General features: G+C 38.3%; 1 protein-coding gene across 2 annotated transcripts in view; it reads left to right on the forward strand.

Annotated features, from left to right (window-relative positions):
- The first annotated feature begins 6,011 nt into the window (after positions 1 to 6,011).
- The window catches only part of COG3 (component of oligomeric golgi complex 3), a 79,943-nt gene continuing 61,481 nt past the window's right edge, over positions 6,012 to 24,473 (forward strand). The window contains exons 1-7 of one of the 2 annotated variants that reach the window (XM_059143809.1): positions 6,013 to 6,323; positions 18,181 to 18,327; positions 20,044 to 20,105; positions 21,113 to 21,278; positions 22,134 to 22,208; positions 23,485 to 23,577; positions 24,302 to 24,427. In XM_059143809.1, the coding sequence (XP_058999792.1) occupies positions 6,150 to 6,323; positions 18,181 to 18,327; positions 20,044 to 20,105; positions 21,113 to 21,278; positions 22,134 to 22,208; positions 23,485 to 23,577; positions 24,302 to 24,427 (843 nt within the window). In that variant the 5' untranslated portion in view covers positions 6,013 to 6,149. Of the gene's footprint in view, positions 6,324 to 18,180; positions 18,328 to 20,043; positions 20,106 to 21,112; positions 21,279 to 22,133; positions 22,209 to 23,484; positions 23,578 to 24,301; positions 24,428 to 24,473 lie in introns of both variants that reach the window. The other variant, XM_059143810.1, reaches the window with a different exon arrangement.

Here is a 24,473-nt window from a genome sequence, read left to right on the forward strand (position 1 = left end):
ATTGAAAAATACATATTTTAATAACCATCAAGTGAACCCTTTCAGTTTCCTTATGATAGTTTTGCAATAATGGTTGCTCACAGGTTGTAGAACATTAGGGATGAACACAGTCCCCCAGAACACAAATGAGGTAGCCTGAAAAGAGGCCCCAGCAGAGTGGAAAACATGCATTGCCTTGCACCCTCGATTCAGGTCAGAACAGCTGCTCCCAGTTGGCCAGCTGCAGGCGATTGCTTGTGCTCCCTGGCCCAGAGAGGCCCTTCTCCTCATGAGCTTGGTGATGGGAGGCATGGGGAGGGGTTGTGTGATTTGGGTGGGTGTGAAGAGTGGACTCAATGGAGTATTGCTGTGAACAAGTACATGTTGTTTTAGGAAACGAAGATACGGACTCAGAGCTAGTTAGCAGCAGAGCTCAAACTACAATTCACTTTGTCTCATCCCCAGTGTATGTTCATTCTTTAACAATTTTTTTTTTAAGATTTTATTTATTTATTTGACAGACAGAGATCACAAGTAGACAGAGAGGCAGGCAGGCGGGGGGTGGGGAGGTGGGGGGTGGGCGGGGAAGCTGGCTCCCTCCTTGAGTAGGGAGCCCTATGCGGGACTTGATCCCAGGACCCTGGGATCCTGACCTGAGCCTAAGGCAGAGGCTTTAACCCACTGAGCCACCCAGACACCCCTAACAATTCTTTTTCAAAAACAATCTTAAAGGGGCACCTGGGTGGCTCAGTGGGTTAAGTGTTTGCCTTTGGCTCAGGTCCTGATCTCAGGGTCCTATCGAGACCCTCATTGGGCTTTCTGCTGGGTGGGGAATCTGCTTCTCCCTCTGTGGTCTCTCTCTCAAATAAATAAATAAAATCTTAAGAAAAAAATCTTAGAATAATGAAGCCCTTGTCCTATACCCTTCTATCTGCTCTGCCAATCCAACTCATAGGGGATAACTACATATATATATATGTATATATATATACATATATATATAAAACAAGTTGCTCTACTTATCTTTTTAGACCTTTCTTTTGCTTCTGTGTACCTGTGTGATTTTTAAACTAAATGTGGGATTAAATTTATATTGTTTCGCAGCTTGCTTACTTGTTTGGTTTCTTCCTTTTTTAGAGAGGGAGAGAGGAAGTGGATGGGGAGGGACAGAGGGAGAGAGAGAAGCAGGTTCTATGCCCAGGATAGAGCCCGACATTGGGCTCGATCTCAGAACCCTGACATCACAGCCTGAGCTGACCTCCAGAGTTGGATACTTAATTGACTGAACCACCCAGGTGCTCTGGAAGCTTGCATTCTTCATTCAATAATATATGACGAATCTTCTTCGATGTCAGATCTTCCATGAAGATCTGCTTCATTCCCCCTCACCCCGGTTTTATCGAGGTGTAATGAATATGTCGCATGTGCAAACATATACTATTTAACTGTGCAGTTTGACCCATTCTGACCCATGTGTACAGTTGTGAGACCACGACCACAACAGAGATGGGACATTTAATAGATACAAGATAACATTTGATAAAACCAGGACATTTCCATCACTTTCAGAAGCTTCCTTGTGCCCCTGGGTAATCCATAGGGTTGCATGGAAGCAGAATTGATAAAACATTTCATTTTTTTCAATGGTTACCAAATTCGGCCTTGTGTGGTAGATTCAAAATGCTGCCTGTTCTTTGCAACTCCTTCCACTGGGAAGTGGAGTCATTTGCCTCCTAGATCTGGCCTGCCTGTTGAGACTCTCCTGACAGTGCAGCGGAAGTGACCCATTGACTTTGAAGGGGAGGTCAGAAGCCTCTGGAAACAGTCTCTCCAAGCCTCAAGCTGCTGTAAGAAGTCCAGATACTCTTCGTGCTGGAGAAGGCCTGTGGAGAGACCTGTGAGGGTGCAGAGATGTGCAGACAGCCCTGGGAGGTCCAGGCTGTAGCCATTAGAGTCACCCCAGCTGTGGTTTCCAGATGTGGTAGGCAGACATGTGTCTTCTCTGCTGTGCCCTATAGACTTTTCTGATGCGTGCAGTTATGAAAGATAACAAAATGGTGGGCTATTTTTAGGCCACAAATTTTTGGTTTGGTCAGCTAGGTAGCAGTAGATAATAGGAGCAAGACTTCTTTTATAACCGAAAAATATTTAGGTTGTATCCATTTTCTCTCCATGTCTGCTTGGAGGTTCTCCCCCTGTGCTCCCCCCTCCACGCCCTCTCTTGGGCACCCGCACTCACTTTCTCTTTCTCAAATAAATAAATTAAAAAAAGAGAGAGAGAGATCTCTCTTCTCTCTCCCCATTTCTTCAGTTTTGATAGGAGTTGGCAAATTTCCCTCTAGAAAGAGTATATAAAAGTGGCCTTTTCCCATGGCCCCCCCAAATGTCGTTGAAAACTTTCTTCACCATCTTGTGTGAAGTAAATGAGATGAACTGCCATGCTGCTTTACTCATAGGATTTTTGATCAAGAGATTAAAAGTGAAATCTGAAAAGCACAAAATGTCATCTATTGTGATATGGGACATTGATCATTTGGATATGAAGCTCCTCTGACCTCATCTTTGTCATTTTCCCAAGATAGCCTATGCAATCAATCCTGTCTTATTTCCTCTTGCACACCAACACCCACACATGCACACAGTATGAACACAAATGTGTATCTTATAGATGTACAGGTTTTTGCAATATGAGCTTTCATTATATCAGTTTGAATGATTTTATGGGAAAGGGTAGCAATTCTTGACTCAAGTACATTTGTAAGAATTATAGCAGAGAATTAAAACTAATTGTATTTGTCATGGCCTCTAGAACTTCCGGGAATAAGTTAATCACCAGCTGAAAACAGGAGATGACTTGTAATACAAAGTATCAACGTGGATTCATTTTAGGAAATTTGTACTTTTTTTGGTGGGGGTGGGGGGACCAGACAATACTTGTCCATACAGAAAAGAGCATTATTGTCTGAAGCTGAAGAATTATTATATTGTACACCACATTTCTAGTATACCTAGAACAACCTAGAGCAACCTCTGCCTTGTTTGCAGGTGTATATTTCTATGCCAGTGCTCCACAAGATTAAAATACCCCATGCAAACTGCTGTTACTCGGTTTCCCTGTTCTTATCTTCCTCCTGTCCTTGCAGGGCCAGCTGGTGACTGCTGGATCCCCCAGGCACTCCTTCCTTAGCTCTCTCGGTTCTTGGATTCAAGAACAGACCAGGCATTATTGTGTTGCCTATCTATGGTCCTCTCCCCTCATTTGATCTCACAGCAGCTAGTTAAACATTCAGCCTTGACCCGAATCTTGGCCATGGGTACCATGACCCACATTGCATTCCTTTATGTCGGCTTGAAGCCTTGGAAATTCCATGGCTGAAATTAGAAACTGGCAGCCACACTTGGAAGGTAATGGAGAGGCCAAAGAAGGTAGCAGGCCACTCCAAGACAGAGGCCTTCAGTGGGTTTAGTCATATATTCAGTCCAGATTGTCTCAACAACGTATTATTCTCTCAAGGCTGTGTCCTTGAAAAGAGCCCCCCCACCCCCATGGGAGCAGTGGGCAAAAGTTACATTCTAAGGACAGGGGAAGAGGTGAGGAGGCTTGATGGTCACAAGTCCAGCTCTCAGGTCAACTGGCGGTCTTGTCTTCTCGATGACCTCCTCCAACACTTTAGCATCACAAATCACCAGTTACTAAAAATATGTTAAGGAATTAAACATAATATTTAGAAGAAAGTAGATTTAGGAGAATCCGCAATAGAAACACATTTGGGAGGGAAAAATGCTTATATTTGGATAAATATAAAAGGATGATGTTTGGTGAGGAATTGACATCACAAAACTCAACAGCATTAATTTTATTTCTGAGATTTTTGGAACTAGAGACCAGTCTGGCAAGAAGAGAAAGTGTTTTAAGTACTTGGTGTGTTTAGGTACTTTGACGAATAGATCCACATGTCTCTATGGATCTACAAGAAGACTTTCTTTTCTTTTTTTTAAGATTTAATTTATTTGACAGAGAGAGAGATCACAAGTAGACAGAGAGGCAGGCAGAGAGAGAGGGGGAAGCAGGCTCCCTGCTGAGCAGAGAGCCTGATGCAAGGCTCAATCTCAGGTCCCTGAGATCATGACCTGAGCCGAAGACAGAGGCTTAACCCACTGAGCCACCCAGGTGCTTCTACAAGAAGACTTTCTTTAGGAAATAGCAGTGGAGTGGTTTGATGGGGAAACAATGCTCTGAAACTGGGTTGAGTGATTAAAAAAAAAAAAAAAAAGATACGAAAAGAAAAAAACCCATAATTAGTAATCCCAACCACCTACATTTAGATAGATAAATGTTTTCTATAGCATGAGAGTTTTAACTCTTGACTTTGACGTAATTTTAGACTTCAGAAAAGTTGCAAAAGTAATAGAGAGTACAGGTGTGCCCTTTCTTCAGCTTCCTCCACTTTATCATCTTACAAAATCATGTACAATAATCAAAATGGAAATTAACATTGGTACAATAGTGTAATCTAAACTGTAGGCCTTATTCAAATATCTGTATTTTATTCTATAATTTTCCTTTTTTGTGTCCCAAGATCTAACCCTGATTCCTGTACTGTATCTGGCTGTAACAGTTCCATGGTTTTTCCTTGTCTTTTATGATCTTAACACTTTTGAAGAATACTGGTCAGTTGCTTTACAGGAAGCCCCTCAATTTGAATTTGTCTGATGTTTCCTTATAATTAGAATGTAGTTTTGCATTTTTGGCAGGAATACCTGCAGTATCACCACAGAAGTGATAACTGTGTCCTTCTCAACTTATCATGTTGGGAGTTTCATGATGATGACATTGACCTCTGTGGCTTGGTTAAGGTGATACTTGTCAGGTTTCTCCACTGTAAAGTTAATATCTGCCTCCCTCATTGCTATTAATAAATACCTTGGGGAGATCATTTGATACAATGTGACTTTTTCTCCTCAAACTTTCACCCACTAATTTTAGAATCCATTTTTAGATTTTGTCCATCAATTATTACTATTTTTCTCACTCTATTATTTTTTTAAAATTTAATTTTATTTTTCAGTGCTCGTTCTATATTTATTGATTGGAATTCCTCTGTAGAATTATCCCTTATCCCCCATTTACTTACTCAATCATTTATATCAGTATGGACTCACAGATATTTATTTATTCTATAAGTTATAGAATATAGAACTTTTATAAGTTTATAAATTATCCAGTATAATTATTTGTTTTTAATTATTTGTCAAAGCTACATGATTAAAAAAAACTACAACATGATTTAAAAGGAGAGTATTTAAAAAATTTTTTTATGTATTTTAGAGAGGGAGAGTGCATGAGAGCAGGGGGGAGGGGTAGAGAGGGATATAGAGAAGCCCAAACCGACTCCTGGGTGAGCATGGAGACCCACCCCTGGACCCTGAGATCAGGACCCCAGCCGAATTCAAGGGTCTGCCGCTTGCTGGGGCTTAACGGACTGAGCCACCCATGCGCCCCTGGACAGAATAGGACCTTAATTACGTGTCAATGCCATGAATTAATCCAGTTCTTCAATGTTGGACATTTGTTTTGTTATTTAATACTATTAAGAATTTTTGATATACAGAAATCTTTGAAATTTTGTTTTCATAACTTAATTTTCTAACAGCAGATTTATTGGACATTGGAAAAGTTTATACTGGTGGTTGTGATCTAGGCGGTGGAAACTGTCAACATGTCTACACGGAAATCACACGGTCCACGCACTCCACGCAGACTACTCAGCTGTGAGCAGAGGCACGAGATCCTGGAGCTCGGGAGGACCTCTGCCGGCAGGGTCAGGTAGCTCAATTGTCAATAATCTGAAGAACACGTAAAAATAAAGTTATTGAAGTTGAGAAAGAGGCTTCCGGTAGGGGCATTTCTATTTCCGTCAGGGCCTGTCTTCTTCGCCCGCTTCTTCTATATCCCAACCGGAAATATTGGTACTCTGTTTAGAGCCACGTCTATCCTGGACTCGGTCCCGCCCACACACACTGTGGAAGCATTTCCGGGGTCAGGTTATTACGCTCCGCCCTGCCGCCGGTGCCTCGCTGGAAGCCCTGGCTCCCCCGGAAGTGGCCCGGGCCTCTCTGTCGGGGTCCCCACCACCCCGGTGTTGCTGAGGCCCACAGGGGCGGCGGCAATGGCAGAGGCGGCGCTCCTGCTGCCGCCTGAGGCGGCGGCAGAGCGGGACGCTCGGGAAAAGCTGGCTCTGTGGGATCGGCGACCCGACACGACGGCACCGCTGACCGACAGGCAGATGGACTCGGTGTTGGAGCTGAAGGCGGCGGCAGAGAACCTGCCCATTCCGTTCGAGGTGAGGTGACCTGCTGGAACCGGGCTGGGGCGGCAAGGAGGCGGGGCTGGGGTGCTCCTCGGGCGCGCCTGCGGACCGCGGCCTTGCAGCCTCCTGCACCGGGGCTTTCCTCGCTCCTCCCCAGCCACGGTGACGGCTCGGGTGGGAGAGGCCCCCTCACCTTCCCGGGCTGTCAGGCCTTGCACTGCCGGCGACCGCCGACTCGACTCTCGCGCGGGGACGTCTGCGGGGGCGTCCAGTGGCTGGTGTTGGCTGGCACCCAGCTCTCCGGGACGGTTGGCTCGGAGCCTTGCCCTGAGCGTCTTGCCCCCCGTGTCCCTGCTATCAGCTGAGACCCCTTCCTGCTGCCCACCATCTCCCAGGACAGGGCACCGAACCCGAAGAGCTTTGCTTCAGGACAACCTTCTTCCTACTGGTATTCGTTTACCACCGTGATGAGTAACCCAGCTTCCTTTTTCCACGGGGGCACTTGGAGAGACAAAACTTGATCCCGAATGACGGTTTCATCCATCGCACATTGAGCAATAAGCTCTCCAAGTGCGGGTTATGGGAGATCGATTGATCTGACCTATAACGAAGCCATAAAAACGAATTTTCTTTGGAAGCTGGGTCAGTACCTTATTAGGTAACGCTGGTTTTCGGTGTTAGTGTCAACATTTTTAATCTTCATTAAAATATTATGTATATTACCGCTTGTGTGATTCAGTTCAAGCAGTTGCAATACCAAGAAGTACGTCTTATGAATTGTCAGATGCTTGACAGACACAGACTTTTTTCTGGTTTCGAGGGCCAGGTTTGGGATTATCATTTTATTAATGATGATGGTTATTTTTTTATGTTGGAAGCACTCCTTGTACACGATTTGGAATTGTGTCCAAAGGCAGATTGTTTTTAGAGACTTAAAGTTTTTCTTTTTTACCCTCAAATATTAGAGGTTGAGAACTTGGATTTGAAAATTCACTGTTAAGTGCTGCACGATAAAGTACAGGTGTTCTTTCTTGTATTCCTCTGTCCACCTGTAGGATGCTGTGCTGAAATAAAGGAGGAAACAGGTGGAAATTTCTTTGGCTTGGCTATCAAAGTCTTTTATGCTCTGGATAATAGAACTTGTTTGCTCTATAAATGTTCCAGTCTGTTTATAATTGATTTGGCCTGTTACAGAAGCAGGATGCTTGGACATTGCCTCACCTGTGGGGAACACAGTCCACAAGAATAGTAACCCAATTTGTTTTTATTATCTTAGCTTATAAACTGTTATTATTGAGCATGAAGGAAAGGGGTTTGGAGGAGGTAAATGGAATCTTTCATTTTCACCCCATTTTTTTTTCATATTTATGTAGTATAATGCCCACATTCTCCTTATGCAGTCATTTAATATATATTATGTGCCTTCTCTGGGCTAGGAATTGAGGCTAGAAGGGTAGGAAAATCAAGATCCTAGTCTCATGGAGCTGACATAATTGTGATCATGAACTTGAAAAAAGAATAAGGTAAGTTCAGAGAGTGATCCATGCATGATACAAGGAAAATAAAACAAGATAGTGTGACACAAAGGGATGAGATGTGCTCTGGACAAGGAAGGAAGCCTAACAAAGTGAGAGTTTAAGGTGAGAACTCATGGTGGAAAACAAGATGCCAGCCTTGCAAAGACTAGAGAAATAACCTTCCAGGTGGAGGAAAAAACAATGGAAAGTCATGGGTAGGAGATGAGCTTGACAAGTTTAGGGATTCAGTGAAGGTGTTCTTGTACACAAAGCGTAGATACCGGATTCCTACGAGAATGTAATGACCTTTATTTACCTGTCTGGGATCCTTCAGAGGGATCATTGTTTTGTAGCTCTCTACAGTCTTCATTTATCTTTACTAAAGTATTTATATGTCTGGTAGGAACATTGGAATTGAATTCTTTATCTCTTACCACTCTTAACACTGGTGCTGAAAAAGAATGCCTCAATTTTTATTTCATCAAGTGTTTCTGTAAAGGATTTTCTGTAGTGTTTCACAATTTTCATAAGATTAATTACTTCCTGAACAACTGGAACTAAGCAGGTTCGTTGGACAGCAAAAGACCAGCTAACGCTTCAGTAAATATCATAAAGCTGTTAACTTCTTTAGAAAATAGCTTTCTCTTTTATGAAGGGGAACTGGTCTTATCTTGGAAAGAAGTTTTATCTTTTTTTTTTTTTTTGGTGTTAGATAAAAGAGTTTGCAGAGTATTAAGTAGACTGGTTTCTTGTAGCCAGGGCAAATTTTTTAGTAGTGAGGGCCTTTTTCTTTTTGCTGAACTTAGTAGTTCTTGATAAAGGCTACAATAATTGATCCTGAAATGTACCTGAAATGTACTGCAACAGTGTTTTCCTAAAGGCTGTGTGTTCTTATATATTTAACCTCTTCTTTTCTTCATAAAATGGGGATCATAATAGTACCTTACTTGTCTGATGGGGAATTGTGAGAATTCAGTGAAATCATGTATGTAAACTGCACACAGCAAGTGTCCTGGTAGTATTATATTTTATGCTTTTGTCCCCCAAATGATTAATAACTTGAGAGAATAGATTAGAATCTTATGATCCTGAGCTGGTACAGGTGTCATTCAGACCAAAGGTAAAAAAAAGAAGAGGTTAAGTGCCTTGAGGAAGGTTCTGGGATTCCATCTATACCTCTTCAGTGATTTGCTCCAAAGAGAGAAAGTAACATCAGGGCTCGTTTAAGGAATGAAGTGTTTGGATTATGAAAGTGATATTGTCTAACCCAGAACTGTGCAAGAAGTAAAGTTTGGGAAAGAAAGGTGTATTTATTTATTTGTTTTTTCCTGGACCTGCTTAGCTGGTCAGGTAAGGTTGATAGTTTATTGTAATTATTATTTAAGATGTTAATGTACCATTTGAGTAAACTATTCGGTAACTCTCCAGGACTGCCAATTAGGAACCTAGATCTGTGTTCTTCTCTCTCTGGTAGTAAATGTCAGTTCTCTCTAGCAGCCAATACAGTGTAAGTGAGCCAGAGGACTCAGGAGTGCTTGAGAGCCAGTTTATTTATTTATTTATAAAGTAATTTCTACACCCAGTGTAGGACTCAAACTCACAGCTCCCAGATGCAGAGTTGCATGCCCTACTGCCTGAGCCAGCCAGGAGAGCCAGGAGCGAATGGGAGGTCAAAACAGGAAAGTTTGTGACCATCACACCTCTTCTTGATTTTCCTTTCTGTTCCAGGTGCTTTGAGAAAGGAAGACAGTTGAGCAAATGTACCTAATGGGGGCATTTTCTCACACTCTTTAAAAAGCAACTTGTTTTTTTTTTTTTTTTTTTTTAAAGATTTTATTTATTTATTTGACAGAGAGAAATCACAAGTAGATGGAGAGGCAGGCAGAGAGAGAGAGAGAGGGAAGCAGGCTCCCTGATGAGCAGAGAGCCCGATGCGGGACTCGATCCCAGGACCCTGAGATCATGACCTAAGCCGAAGGCAGCGGCTTAACCCACTGAGCCACCCAGGCGCCCCAAAAAGCAACTTGTTTTGTTTCTATTAAAAATTACTTATTAGAACTGGTCAGTGTGGCTTCTCTCTTGCTTGGTTTGAGAGAAATTGGTTTTGTGTTAGTGAGAACAAGGAAACAGGACAGGAAGCCTCCTTCTGCTTCTGGTATTTAAAAGTTCTTATGCAGGGCACCTGTGTGGCTCAGTTGGCTCAGGTCATGATGTCAGGGTCCTAGGATAGAGCCCCACATGGTGCTCCCTGCTCAGCTGGGAGCCTGCTTCTCCCTCTCCCTCTGCCTGCCACTCCCTCTGCTTTTGCTCTGTCGAATAAATAAATAAAATCTTTAAAAATAAAATAAAAGTCCTTATGCATGAAAAGTAGTTAGGATTTGTACATAAAGTAATCACATAGAATGCTTTTTCATGTATTTAAGTTACCATGTTTACTCATAGCATCATAGATTATATCTGGAATTCCTGCATTACCTTCTCAAGTATCTAGAGTTTTTCATATTATTTTGTTTCTGGAGTAAATTAGAAGATAATTTTTTTTTTTAGATCTTATTTATTTATTTGACACAGAGAGAGATCGCAAGTAGGCAGACGGCGGGCAGAGAGAGGGGGAAAGCAGGCTCCCTGCTGAACAGAGAGCCCGATGCGGGGCTCGATCCCAGGACCCTGAGATGATGACCTGAGGCGATGGCAGAGGCTTAACCCACTGAGCCCCCCAGGCACCACTAGAGGATAAATATTTTTTGGTTCAAGATGACAGAGTGACCACATTTCTATGACACCTTTGGTCCTTTTGACATGACAGTAATATTTGTGGCACCCCAAGAAGAAAGACATTATCAGTGAACTTGTAGTTCTGGTAAATTTATGGAAGTCAGGAAGTATGTATTACCATTTTAAAAATCTAAAGATTTAATTACAGAATAAAGTATAAATATTACATTTTGAAGAGCTACAAAAGAGATGATATAAATGACAGGATTTGAGATTAAGCATAGAGGAAAATATTAGGGATGCTCATTTCTTCATTTTACTTAGTGGGGACCTCAGATTGTTGAATTGAGTGAAGACTTGTGTAAATCTGTTTAGAGTTAAGGGATAACCATCAAAAATATTGAAAATGGTTAAATTGGCTAAAAGTGGGGGTTAGGGGAAGGATCTTTTCTATTGTAATTATTTTGATGATATTTATTTATTTATTTATTTTTAAAGATTTTATTTATTTGACAGACACAGCGAGAGAGGGAAGACAAGCAGGCGAAGGGGAAGAAGGAGACGCAGGCTTCCTGCTGAGTAGGGAGCCAGATGTGGGACTCCATCCCAGGAATCTGGGATCATAACCTGAGCTGAAGGCAGATGCCTAATGACTGAGCCACCCAGGCACCCTCTTTTGATGATTTAGAATAAAATTATGTTTTTGTGTTTTGAATAATTTCTATAAGGGAAGATTGATTAAAAATTATAAATTATCTCTTTCATTCCTTCTTAAGTTCTTCATTCTGCCCTCAAATTCCTTAGCAGAATTTCTCGATTATAAACACTGGTATTGTCTTAGAGAAGAACAACTAGGAGGGCAGAGGAGAAGACGACTTGATTTTTACTTAAATAACCATTCTGTTCCCCTGGACTTCTAAAATAATTGGCCTTTTACAGTTTAGTGACAGTTATGAATTTAAAGTGAGAGAGTAAAATCCATACTCTGTTGAAAAACAGTTGAAAATGATGTATATTAATTGGAAAAGGCAAAGTGTGTATAGCATACTATTATTCAGGTTACAAAGGTACACTTAACCTTGTGTGTATTTAGGCTATTGTAGGAGAGAGTCATGAGAAAATTCTAATAGCTTCTGAAGAAGGAACTGGATGGTTGGAGGATGGGTCCACAGGAAGGGGACTTTCACTGAATGCCCTTTAAACTTTGTACCATGTGAATTTATTATCTTTTCAAGTTCCTTTGTTTAAAAGGACTGCTATGGATATTATAAATGATTCTGGAACAAGTAGAATTTTACTTTTCATTTGTAATTTGTGATATATTGTCAAGTGGTGTCAAAATTATGTCGTTTAAGACCTCAAACTCTGATAAGAGAATATGATTACATTTTCATTTTGCAAAACCATGTATCGTGTGTTTCCTGGTATCACAACCAGAATTTTGACATTGATTTATATGATTTTTAAAGATACATTTAAGATCTTTTTCTCAAAGGGATTGAATTAAAGATGGATATAGGTCTTAGTGGTATTGAAGGACTGAATTTTGCTAGGTTCTCTGTGGATTTTCAATATTTCAGATGATTGCCCTAGTGTTTACAACATATTTCTTCAATTAGTCACAGCCTACTTTTAAATGAACTGTAGTACTTCATGGGCGAATAAGAACCTCATATTAGTAGCCTCTTAATTCTTCCTTTTTCTCTTTTGTGCTATTGTTATGTATTTTACTTTTACATATGTTTTAAACCAATGATACATTGATACTATGTTTGCTTTTGACCTTTAAATCTTTTTGAGTAATTAAACATTTTAAAAATTGTCATATATATCTTTATTTTATGCACTTCTGGAGAGCTTTAGTTTTTTGTTGTTTATTTGATTTTTTTTTTTTTTTTTTTTTTTTTAAGATTGAGGTTCCCATCTGGTATTTATGTTCTGTCTGCTTTTGGAGAACTGCCTTTAACATTTCTTGTAGTACAGGTCTGCTAGAAATGCATTTTCTTAGCTTTGTTTAAACAGTCTCTATTTCCCTTTCATTTAAAAAAGATATTCTAGATAAAGAATGCTGGATTCAAAGTTTTTTCCTTTTATCACTTAAAAGATTTGCTTAATTTCTGATGGGAAGTCTGCCATAATTCTTATCTTCATTCTTCTGCATGTGAAGTCTTTTCTCCTTGGTCTGCCAAGATTTTCTTTTTAATTTTGTTTTTCAGGAGTCTGAATTTCATGTGCCTAGATGTGCATTTGTGTGTGTGTGTATTCCATTTGGAATTCTCTGAGTTTAGAGCTGAAGTTTGATGTCTTACTACTTTCGGAAAATTCTCAACTAAAATTTTTTTCTATCCTATTCGCTCTCCTTTTGGGATTCAAATTATGCATATACTAGGTAATTTGATGTCATCCCACTGTTCTTGGATGGTGTGTTCAGTTTGTATTTTCTCACTCCGTTTTCCCTGGGTGTGTTTACTGTTGGGTGACTGTATTGACTGTCTTTAATTTCACTGATGCTTTAGCTGTGTGGAGTGCATTGATGAATCTACTGCAGCAGCCCTTTGTCCAGCTTTCTTTTACCTTAGCCTAGAAAAAAGCCTAGTATCCCTGCTTTTTAGTATGTTTTTCAAATCTGAGCCCGATCCACATCTCCCTCGGAGCCCTTTTCCCTTTTAGGTATCATATGTTTTAATTTTTTTTTAAAGATTTTATTTATTTGTCAGAGGAAAGAGAGAGAGCACACAAGGGCGCAGCAGACTCTCCATAGATCGGGAGCCTGATGTCGGACTCCTGGGATCATGACCAAAGCCAAAGGCAGACGCTTAACCCACTGAGCCACCCAGGCGTCCCATAGTTTTGAATTTTGTCACAGTCTGTTCATTTAGAGCTAAGTTTTACTCCTAATGAGGTATAATTTTATAAAAATAGCATATGGACTGTTCTGTTCCCAAGAAGCACTCTAGATTCTGATTTAGAGATTTATGCTAAATACACCTAGTGTTGTTTCTGGTGGGTCACCTCCCCCTCTCCAAAGAGGCTGTTTGTTGTTAGTAATTGGGCTGGTTCCACAGAGCAGGAGCAGTGTGAATGCACAGCTTCTCTGCCTCCGGACTCAAAACTGGAATTGAAATGAAGCAAAGGCCCTTTACCCTTGGTGGCAGCACACAGTTGCTGGTGATGCTTCAGATTCAAGGTAGAGTCTCACTGGGTTTGAGAATCTTAGTGCTTACTCTGTCCTTTTGTACTGAGGTATTATGTCACCATTCAGGTAGTTTCCATGAATTAGTGATGCTCTTAATAAGATGTATTTACATATACCCACAACCTCCTGGCTCTTGAGTTAGACTCATTTGTGGGGAGAAGGCAGATCAAGGACCTTCCTAAGCAGTTTTGTTTTTCTTTTTTGGCCTGCAGCTTCCCAGGAGTTTAAAAAGCCTGTTTTCCCACATCTGTGTTTTCTTTTTTTCCACAATGGCTTCATAGTAGAGATACAAGGATTCCTTTTCTTTTCTTTTCCCGAAGATTAAAAATTTATTTATTTATTTATTACTAACATATCATGTTTTATTAGCCCCAAGAGTACAGGTCTGTGAATTTCCAGGTTTATACACTTCACAGCACTCACCATAGCACATACACTCCCCATTGTCCATAACCCAACCACTGTCTCCCTGCCTTCCTCCCCCCAGCAACCCTCAGTTTGTTTTGTCAGATTAAGAGTCTCTTATGGTTTGTCTCCCTCCCAATCCCATCTTGTTTCATTTTTTCCTCCCCTACCCACCAAACGCCCCACGTTGCCTCTCAAATTCTTCATGCCAGGGAGATCATATGATAATTGTCTTTCTCTGATTGACTTATTTCGCTCAGCACAATACCCTCTAGCTCCATCCACGTCATTGCAGAAGGCAAGATTTCATTCCTTTTGATGGCTGCATAGTATTCCATTGTGTATATATACCACATTTTCTTTATTCATTCATCTGTTGATGGGCATCTAGGTTCTTTTCCATAGTTTGGCTATTGTGGACATTGCTGCTATAAATATCCAGGTGCACGTGCCCCTTCAAATCACTACATTTGTATCTTTAGGGTAAATACCCAGTAGTGTGATTGCTGGGTCATAGGGTAGCTCTATTTTCAACTTTTTGAGGAACCTTCATGCTGTTTTCCAGAGTGGCTGCACCAGCTTGCGTTCCCACCAGCAGTGTAGGAGGGTTATACTCGCCAGCATCTGTCATTTCCTGACTTGTTAATTTTAGCCATTCTGACTGGTGTGAGGTGGTATGTCATTGTGGTTTTGATTTGTATTTCCCTGACGCTGAGTGTTGTGGAGCATTTTTTCATGTGTCTTTTGGCCATCTGGATGTCTTCTTTGCAGAAATGTCTGTTCATGTACTCTGCCCATTTCTTGATTGGATTATTTGTTCTTTGGGTGTTGAGTTTGAGAAGTTCTTTATAGATTTTGGACACTAGCCCTTTATCTGATATGTCGTTTGCAAATATCTTCTCCCATTCTGTCAGTTGTCTTTTGGTTTTGTTGACTGTTTCTTTCCTTTGCTGTGCAAAAGCTTTTGATCTTGTTGAAGTCCAGTAGCTCATTTTTGCCCTTGCTTCCCCTGCGTTTGGCAGTGTTCCTAGGAAGAAGTTGCTGCGGCTGAGGTCGAGGTTGCTGCCTGTGTTCTCCTCAAGGATTTTGATGGATTTCTTTCTCACATTAAGGTCCTTCATCCATTTGGAGTCTGTTTTTGTGTGCGGTGTAAGGAAATGGTCCAATTTCATTTTTCTGCATGTGGCTGTCCTATTTTCCCAGCATCATTTGTTGAAGAGACTTTCTTTTCTCCATGGGACATTCTTTCCTGCTTTGTTGAAGATTAGTTGACCATAGAGTTGAGGGTCTATTTCTGGGCTCTCTATTCTGTTCGATTGGTCCATGTGTCCGTTTTTGTGCCAGTACCATACTGTCTTGATGATGACAGCTTTGTAATAGAGCTTGAAGTCTGGAATTGTGATGCCACCAACTTTGACTTTCTTTTTGAACATTCCTCTGGCTATTTGAGATCTTTTCTGGTTGCATATAAATTTTAGGATTATTTGTTCCATTTCTTTGAAAAAAAATAAAGGATGGTATTTTGATAGGGATTACATTAAACGTGTAGATTGCTTTAAATAACATAGACATTTTCACAATATTTGCTCTTCCAGTCCATGAACATGGAACATTTTTCCATTTCTTTGTGTCTTCCTCAATTTATTTAATGGGTACTTTATGTTTTTCTGAGTACAGATTCTTTGCCTCTTTGGTTAGGTTTATTCTTAGGTATCTTATGTTTTTGGGTGCAATTGTAAATGGGATTGACTCCTTAATTTCTCTTTCTTCTGTCTTGTTGTTGGTGTAGAGAAATGCAGCTGATTTCTGTGCATTGATTTTATATCCTAATACCTTACTGAATTCCTGTACAAGTTCTAGCAGATTTGGAGCGGAGTCTTTTGGGTTTCCACATAAAGTATCATCTCATCTGCAGAGAGTGAGAGTTTGACTTCTTCTTTGCCGATTTGGATGTCTTTAATTTCTTTTTGTTGTCTGATTGTTGAGGCTAGGACTTCTAGTACTATGTTGAATAGCAGTGGTGATAATGGACATCCCTGCTGTGTTCCTGACCTTAGTGGAAAAGCTCTTAGTTTTTCTCCAATGATATTTGCTGTGGGTTTTTCATAGATGGCTTTGATAATATTGAGGTATGTACCCTCTATCCCTACACTTTGCAGAGTTTTGATCAAGAAAGGATGCAGTACTTTGTCAAATGCTTTTTCAGCATCGATTAAGAGTATCATATGGTTTTTATTCTTTCTTTTATTAATGTATTGTATCACATTGGTTGATTTGCGGATGTTGAACCAACCTTGCAGCCCAGGAATAAATTCGGTTGTGGTGAATAATCCTTTTAATGTGCTGTTGGATCCTATAGGCTAGTATTTTGGTGAGAATTTTCACAACTGTGTTCTTCAAGGATATTGGTCTGTAATTCTCTTTTTTGATGGGGTCTTTGTCTGGTTTTGGGATCAAGGTAATGCTGGCCTCATAAAATGAGTTTGGAAGTTTTCCTTCCATTTCTGTTTCTTGGAACAGTTTCAGGAGAATAGGAATTAATTCTTCTTTAAATGTTTGGTAGAATTCCCCTGGGAAGCCGTCTGTGTTTTTAAAGATTTTATTTGAGAGAGAGCGAGCATGAGCCAGGGGAAGAGGCATTGGGGAGGGAGAAGCAGACTCACCACTGAGCCAGGAGCCCCATGTGGGGCTTAATCTCATGATCCTGAGATAATGACCTCAGCCAGAGGCCCTGATACTGTAATTTTTATTTTGTAGAAAAAAAATTGAGGATATTTTATAGAAAAGAAATTGAGCATTAAGTAATTTGCTCATCGTCTCTCAGCTTATACAAGATCAGGACAAACCAGGTGTCCTGCTGTAAGATGCTTTATTATACCAGAAGGTATCACTCAACTTGAACTCAGATACAAAAAAGCCTATTTTTATTTTATTTATTTATTTATTTATTTATTTATTTATTTAAAGATTTTATTTATTTGACAGACAGAGATCACAAGAAGGCAGAGAGGCAAGTAGAGAGAGGCGGGGAAGCAGGCTCCCTGCTGAGCAGAGAGCCTGATGTGGGGCTCGATCCCAGAACCATGGAATCATGACCTGAGCCGAAGGCAGAGGCTTTAACCCACTGCGCCACTCAGGTGCCCCACAAAAAAGCCTATTTTTAAAGGGTTGTTTTTCTAAATTGGTGATGGTGCATTGTGCATCTAGCTTTTTTTTTTTTTTTAAGCTTTGAAGATCAAAATCCTATCTTCAGATGAAAGTTTTATATCTAGAAAAACAGATGGGGACAATTTCCTAAAGCCCTGGGTCAAGGTTTTATATAGGTGGGTCTTAAATGTTATGCCCTAAGGACTAAAAACTGGAACTGAAATGAAACAGGCCTGTTTACTTTACCTTGCATCCACACTCCATTTATTATAGGCCTAAAAATAGTATGTCTGTGTGACTATAGGAGAACTAGAAACTGCTGTAGGTCTGAGGACGTCAAAGTGAGGCCTTCTAGGTGGGGCTCTTCTGAAACTAATGGGGAACTCTGAAATTCTTTCTACTCAGTTGAAATTTCAAAATAGTCACTAAGAAGGTGTGTGTGAAGTGTGCCGGGGTAGACATGGCAGAAGGAGATAATTGGTAATTTTGATAGTTAATTCTCGGGTGTGATTTATTTTCTCTTGGTGGATTAATCAGGCCAAGTTCTTTTGTTAGATCTGGAAAGGCAAGCTACTTTCAACAACACAGGTTTTTGCCTTTGGGGCCAGTTTACAAGATGTTCAAGTAAGAAAATGTGTATTGATTGGCATAGATTAATGACCAGTTTTAGAAAGGTAACTCAAAAGTCATACTTTACTAGTGGTGTGATACCAGTATCACGTTTATACTTTGAGACTAGCATTTACTAAAAAGAGCCTAGTTGTATTATTATATGGCATTTATTTACCTCAAATGGTTTAACAGAAAACATTCCTTTCTCTTTCAAAACAGTGAGATGGAATAACTTGAGTTTAGAGAATTTTCAAGTTATTTAAATATTTTGGGGGCTCTTTTTTTTTTTTTTTTGAAGCTTCCGGTCGAAGATATGTGTAGCATAACATCCCAGTCGCTGTCCGTTGCACAGACTTCGGTAGTACCTGAATCTACAGAAGACATTCTCTCCAAGGGTTTTACTTCCTTAGAAATGGAAGAAGAAAGAATTGAAACTGCACAGCAGGTGAATGGCAGTGTTGTTTCTAAGGACGTTTGATTATTCTGAATATCTCAAGACAGGGCTAATAAAAATGTCCTAATTAAAAGTTCTGAACATTTGAAACTATAGTTAATATCAGATCTTTCTAGAACAATCTTGATTTGGTGTTACCTGTGGCTGTTTTGTGTTTTAAATTAACCTTTTGTCCAATTATACTTGAAATATAGATAAAGATATGATATTCCAAGTTTGGATGTTGATAGCTAGTCATTAGGGTTTTAATAGTTCATGCACTTTTGACTTCCCCCAGTGTATGTTTATGTTAATGCCCCCCCCAGCTTGCGTGTGTGCATGCGTGCGCGCACATACTCCCACATGTGCAAATACACCCTCTGCTTGTTGCTTTGTAATTTCTTTTTTTAAGAACTTAAGTATTCTCTTTAGATGAAATATTTATAGTTACTTTTGAGTAATTTACGTGTGTAATCTTCCCTTAATTTTTATTTATTCCTAATTTTAAACCTAAATGTGTAGCAGTTTCTTCTGCTACTTCCTCTGGTTCTTCTTCTGCCTTGTAAAAATCAGAGCCTAGTCATTTACCAAGTAAAACAAAAAGGAAGCCTGCTGAATTGCATATGTAGTAAGTAAATCAAGAGGCAGTGCTGCAGAGTGAAAAAGAGCTCCACCTCTTAAGTCAGGCCAACCTGGATCTGAAAGTCTCCTCCATGACTTACCATCTTTGTGAGTTTAGCCAAATTACTTATACCTTAGGCTTTTAGTTTTCTAATCTGTAAAACAAGGATGATTGTATAACCATTCATGGGATTTTTCTGAAAATTAAGTAAGATAATGAATACAGTGTATGGCAGGCACACAGTCAATGTTCAATAAATGATAGCTAAGGTACTTGACAAGCCTTATATTTTTGAGAGCATAAAGCATACCCTTGGCTTCAAATCCCACTTGAGAATTATAGAAGATAATCTTGCACCGTGTCACTGAACTTATTTGGGCTGTTAAAAAAAAAAGTCATCTGGGCTAAATTTGTACTTATGTCTCTCTCTTTAAAATAAAAAAACTAGTATATTGAGTTGTAATTTATACCCAATAAAAAGTACTTGTTTTAAGTTTATCACTTGATGAGTTTTGACAAGTGTAACTACCAGTATGATTGAGATATAAAACATTTTCATCATCCTTTATGTTTCCTTAAGGTCAGTCTTCTCCACCTTTTTTTAATAATAGCTATTTTTCATGACATAAGTGGTAGGGCCAGAACTCAAACCCAGGTTTAGCTGTTAACGAAAATCCATGTTCTTAAGCCACTCTATTATATTATTTCAGTTTATATTATTACGTTTCTTATTAGAAAACATTAATATTAACATTTACCCCCAAACCCTAAGTTACCTACTCAAATTGAGCAAAGTAGCAAATAGACATTAGCCTCTTAGGAAAGAATGTATATTTTTTACATATTGTATCTTTAATAGTCCTCCTTGTTTGACTCTAGGTATGGATATGGCCAGTGTTTTTAATATCCTTTGCTTTTCCTAGCATGTAGATAATGACTATGGAATTAAATTGTTATCTCCTGGTTAAAAGTAATTATTAATATCTGAACCCCAAACAATAAGACTTAGATAGTGTCTACCCTTTTGACTTGCTGTTTAAATATAGCCACTTTGCATTTTGTCTGTTTTAGTTTTGTTGACAATATAATACCCTTTATTTTTGTAGTTTTTCTCATGGTTTGCAAAGCTACAGACTCAGATGGAGCAGGATGAAGGAACTAAATACAGGTATGTGGTTCTTTAGTTTGTTGGCTATCCTGATTTTTAAATCACAGTCATCTGCAGCATTTCATAATCTGTGTCTTCAAACAAAATTAAGGCACAAACAAAATTCCAACAGCAATATTTTCTTTAAAAAGAGCTAGAGAGAAATTGTGTGATTAAAAAAAATAGTTATAATTAATAGGCGGAGAGGTACAGTTATTAGTTTTTAGATAACCCTAGAAAGATTTGGGTTCAAGTGGGAATTTTACAGGCACTATAAGAGATACTTGTTGCTTTCTTTAGAAGTAGAGACCCAAGAGATTTTAGGAATGCTCACCTAGACTGTATATAACTATGTTGTTCTGTTTGTGTGTATTGATAGCATGGAAGAAATGATGGTGCATAGTTTCTAGCTGATTTGGGGACTGTGGGTTGAATAACTGCATTTATTTAACATTTATTAAGTGACTATTATTGCACGCAATATGTTAGGCTTTTTGATACATGATTCCACTTAATCTTTATAGCAGCTGTGTGAAGAAAGGTATTATTTTTCCCATTTTACAAATGTGCAAACTGAGGCCTAACTTGCCTAATGTCATAGAGACTTGGGCAGAGCTGGGACTTGTACTCATGTCTTCGAATTCCAAGTCCAAAATTCTTTCCATGGCATCACACCATCCTGGGATTTTTGGCATGAATGACTTGAGGGATTGACCTGCTCCATAGCTTAGGATGGCCCTAGTGTCCTAGTTTTTGAAAGTTGAGCTGTTGATTTGTTACCTTATATGTGAAAAGCCAGCTTGTGACTTCAGGGCTGATTCCTTTTGTTGCTTATAGTTGCAGTGATTTCCCTCTAAATTATTGAAAAAGGTGTTAACATAGTTTTTGCATATAATTAGCTTTAGTGAATGGTCAGACTTCTTTCCTGAAATTCAAGCATTTGGGGAAAAATGAAACTTTGTTATTTATTGACTCTGCTTATTGGGGGAAAATATTATTGCCAATCCCCTTTTGGTTCTGTTTTCTAGACAGATGAGGGATTACTTGTCTGGGTTTCAGGAGCAGTGTGATGCTATATTGAATGATGTAAACAGTGCTCTTCAGCATCTGGAATCATTGCAGAAACAGTATCTCTTTGTGTCCAATAAGACAGGAACTCTCCATGAAGCCTGTGAACAGCTCCTAAAAGAACAGGTAACTTGGAGTATGGGAGAGGATTAGTGGTTATATTTAATATTTTATTTTTAAGTAGATGAATAGAATTTAATTATAATTTCTTTAATTTCTCTATATATTGAACTGTGCTGTATGAGGCCTTGTGCTAAATAAGCATGCAAATTGTTATATTGTCAGACTGTTTTGTATTTTAAATAAGTTTACATGAGGGAACGGGGCAAAGCAAGCTTTCCTATGTTTTTGAGTTGTTATATCAGCACAATTTCAGAGTGAAGAGGGTACATTAGTTTGCTGTGTGTACTCTTACTAATGACATTTTTCAAACAAGCGCAGTGATTGTAGTAATGGTGGGGTTTATGAAAAGATGAACTGATCTGGATTGCATTTATATTTATGACTTAAAGATAGAACATTTAGGGCACTTGGGTGTCTCAGTGGGTTAAGCCTCTGCCTTTGGCTCAGGTCATGATCCCAGGGTCCTGGAATCAGGCCCTGCATCGGGCTCTCTGCCTGCTTCCCCCCGGTCTCTCTGCCTGCCTCTGTCTACTTGTGATCTCTCTCTGTCAAATAAATAAATAGAATCTTAAAAAAAAAAAAATAGAACATTGAAGCTATTTTATCTGTGTTTTTTCTATGTCTGCTGTGTGTTTTTTTAAAAGGCATTTAATGTTTTATGAAAGATCACATGTAAGTTGCTGTATTAATCATTGCTTATTAGTCCATAATTGCAGCAATCTTTGAGCATTAGTCTGAAATCTTATGTCAAACATAAACGTATCTATCTGGTATAAATCTGTTCAATGTAATTTTGAGACTGGAGTGTTGATTCTTATGTTCTTAACACTGATTTTTTTCTCTTTTAAAAAATGCAAGTCGGAACTTGTTGATCTGGCTGAAAACATTCAACAAAAGCTTTCCTATTTTAATGAATTGGAAACTATTAACACAGTAAGCATGGTTTTTTGCTTTTTGTAAAGTTAATGACCTTATTTTATATTTCCCTTTCTAAATATAATTTTTAGATTTCTATATTAGACTGAGTGATATTTGAACTTGATAGTTTGCTTGCTGATAGGTATTTCTATTTGTACCTGATGGAAATATCACCAGTTCAGATTTTTTCAAATATGATTTAAGTAGTAGTTCTTAAATTTTATTATTATTATTAAATTCTTTTTGTCAGTTAGCACTTATAATGTCTTATTGGTAAGCTGTGAAGATTGTAAGAAGGAATATTAAATTTTAAATCTTGCTGTGGTTGTGCTATTATTAGTAATTGAAATATTTTTTAAATTAATCTCATGTTTAGTTTGAAGTATAATCCTTATAATGCATACTTGTATCCCAAAATAATAGTCTCAGTTAAAACTGCTGTGTAAATTATATTCCTATGTCTTTCTGGCTCATAAATTAATCATACTTACTATATATAAGTTAGTAAAATTATTAAATTAATCATAATTATTGTGATTTACTACAAAGATAAAAGCTAGGAGCTAGTAAACAGTGGAATATAAGGAATTTGTTCATTGCCAAGCTATCAAGATAAGAAATAATTGACTTTTTAAAAATATTTTAATATAAATTATTTATATTTTTGTATAATTATATTAAAGATGTATGTAGTTTTATATATTCTAATGTGTAATTTTATATATTAAGTATATAACATATATATAAGTATATAACATTTATGTTATATATATTTGTACTTACATTATTATATTTGTACTTACATTATTATTACTTGCATATATTTTTATATGTGTTTACTTATATTCTACTTATATATGTTTTACTTTTGTAATATGACTGCTAAATATGGTATGACTGCTAGTTAATCCTTTAACCTTGAGAAAATCACCAGTGTTTGAAAGTACAAAATTTGTATATATTATGAAGTACTAGAAAATGGGAAATCTAGGTAGTTGATGTGTTATTTTAGTATAATGTTGTACAGTGGGGTAATATAAATACTTGTTAATTTATGAAGAGCCCTCTTAAAGCTAATTAGGAATAAACTGAATTAAATCAGTATTTTTTTTGTCCTTTCATTATTAATTCACATGGGCTATATTTGAGGATATTTTGGTGATTCTTAAAATGTAAAGATACTAGTATAACTGTGTTATAGCCTAATGAGAAATAGGCTAATTCTAATACATAATTTTCAACTTTTGCCTGTATATTTTTTGTGAATTAAGTTTTTTTTCTTTCCTTAAAGAAATTGAATTCTCCTACGTTGTCTGTTAATAGTGAAGGATTTATACCTATGCTGGCCAAGTTAGATGATTGTATAACATATATCTCATCACATGTAAGTCATGGGGTTTCTGTATGTTTTTAAGAAATCTTAATATCCCTATTATATCATTTCTTATGCTATAAAGTAATTATTTCTTCTGAAGGGAAAAATATATCTGTAGTATACTTGAAGAAAGACTGTAGTAAATTCTTAGACATTGTCAGTAGTGATGTAAAAAATAAAAAAGTACTTCAGTTGCTGAGGCAATCCCTGGAGTAGAAAGAGATCCTAGCTGACACTATTCTATCCCACCTAAAAGGATGAGTGATTTTCAGGCTGTTGACTTCCTATTGTTTTAGGTAATTCTTTGACAAACAAAAAATGTTACTTGGGAGGAAATAAAGGAACAGGCCCTTTCATTTAATCAGCCTCTTTCTGTGCCCCAAGGATTTATAGCTGTTTAGGTTCCCCCACTATATGAAAGTAGAATGTTCCTATGAAACTTTTTGTAAGCCAAAGTGGCATAAAGTGAAGAAGCAGTTAACATTTCAGAAAAGTGAAAATCCTCTGTGGATTTCTTTTGGTTAGTGAAAACAGGTACTATTTTAGGTCTTTTATAAAAGCCATATGGCTTAAAGTGAACTTTGGTTGGGTGGGTATGAAGGAAGGGGCAGTGTGTACTTGTCTTTCCTGAGCTTACAATCTGTATAAGACCATATAAAGGACGGGTTTGTTTTCATTGTTTACTTTATCTGTTTTTGTTTCCTCTTTGTAAATCTTTCCCTTTCTCTTACAGCCAAATTTTAAAGATTATCCTGTATATTTGCTGAAGTTTAAGCAATGTCTTTCTAAAGCTTTGCACCTTATGAAGACATACACTGTGAACATACTACAAAACCTCACAAATCAGTTATTAAAAAGGGTGAGTTAACTGGTGAAGTGTTTTTTCTCTTCTTTTTCTTTTTTAA

This window comes from Mustela lutreola, chromosome 13 (genome assembly GCF_030435805.1).
Source record: "Mustela lutreola isolate mMusLut2 chromosome 13, mMusLut2.pri, whole genome shotgun sequence".
Taxonomy (NCBI): domain Eukaryota; kingdom Metazoa; phylum Chordata; class Mammalia; order Carnivora; family Mustelidae; genus Mustela; species Mustela lutreola.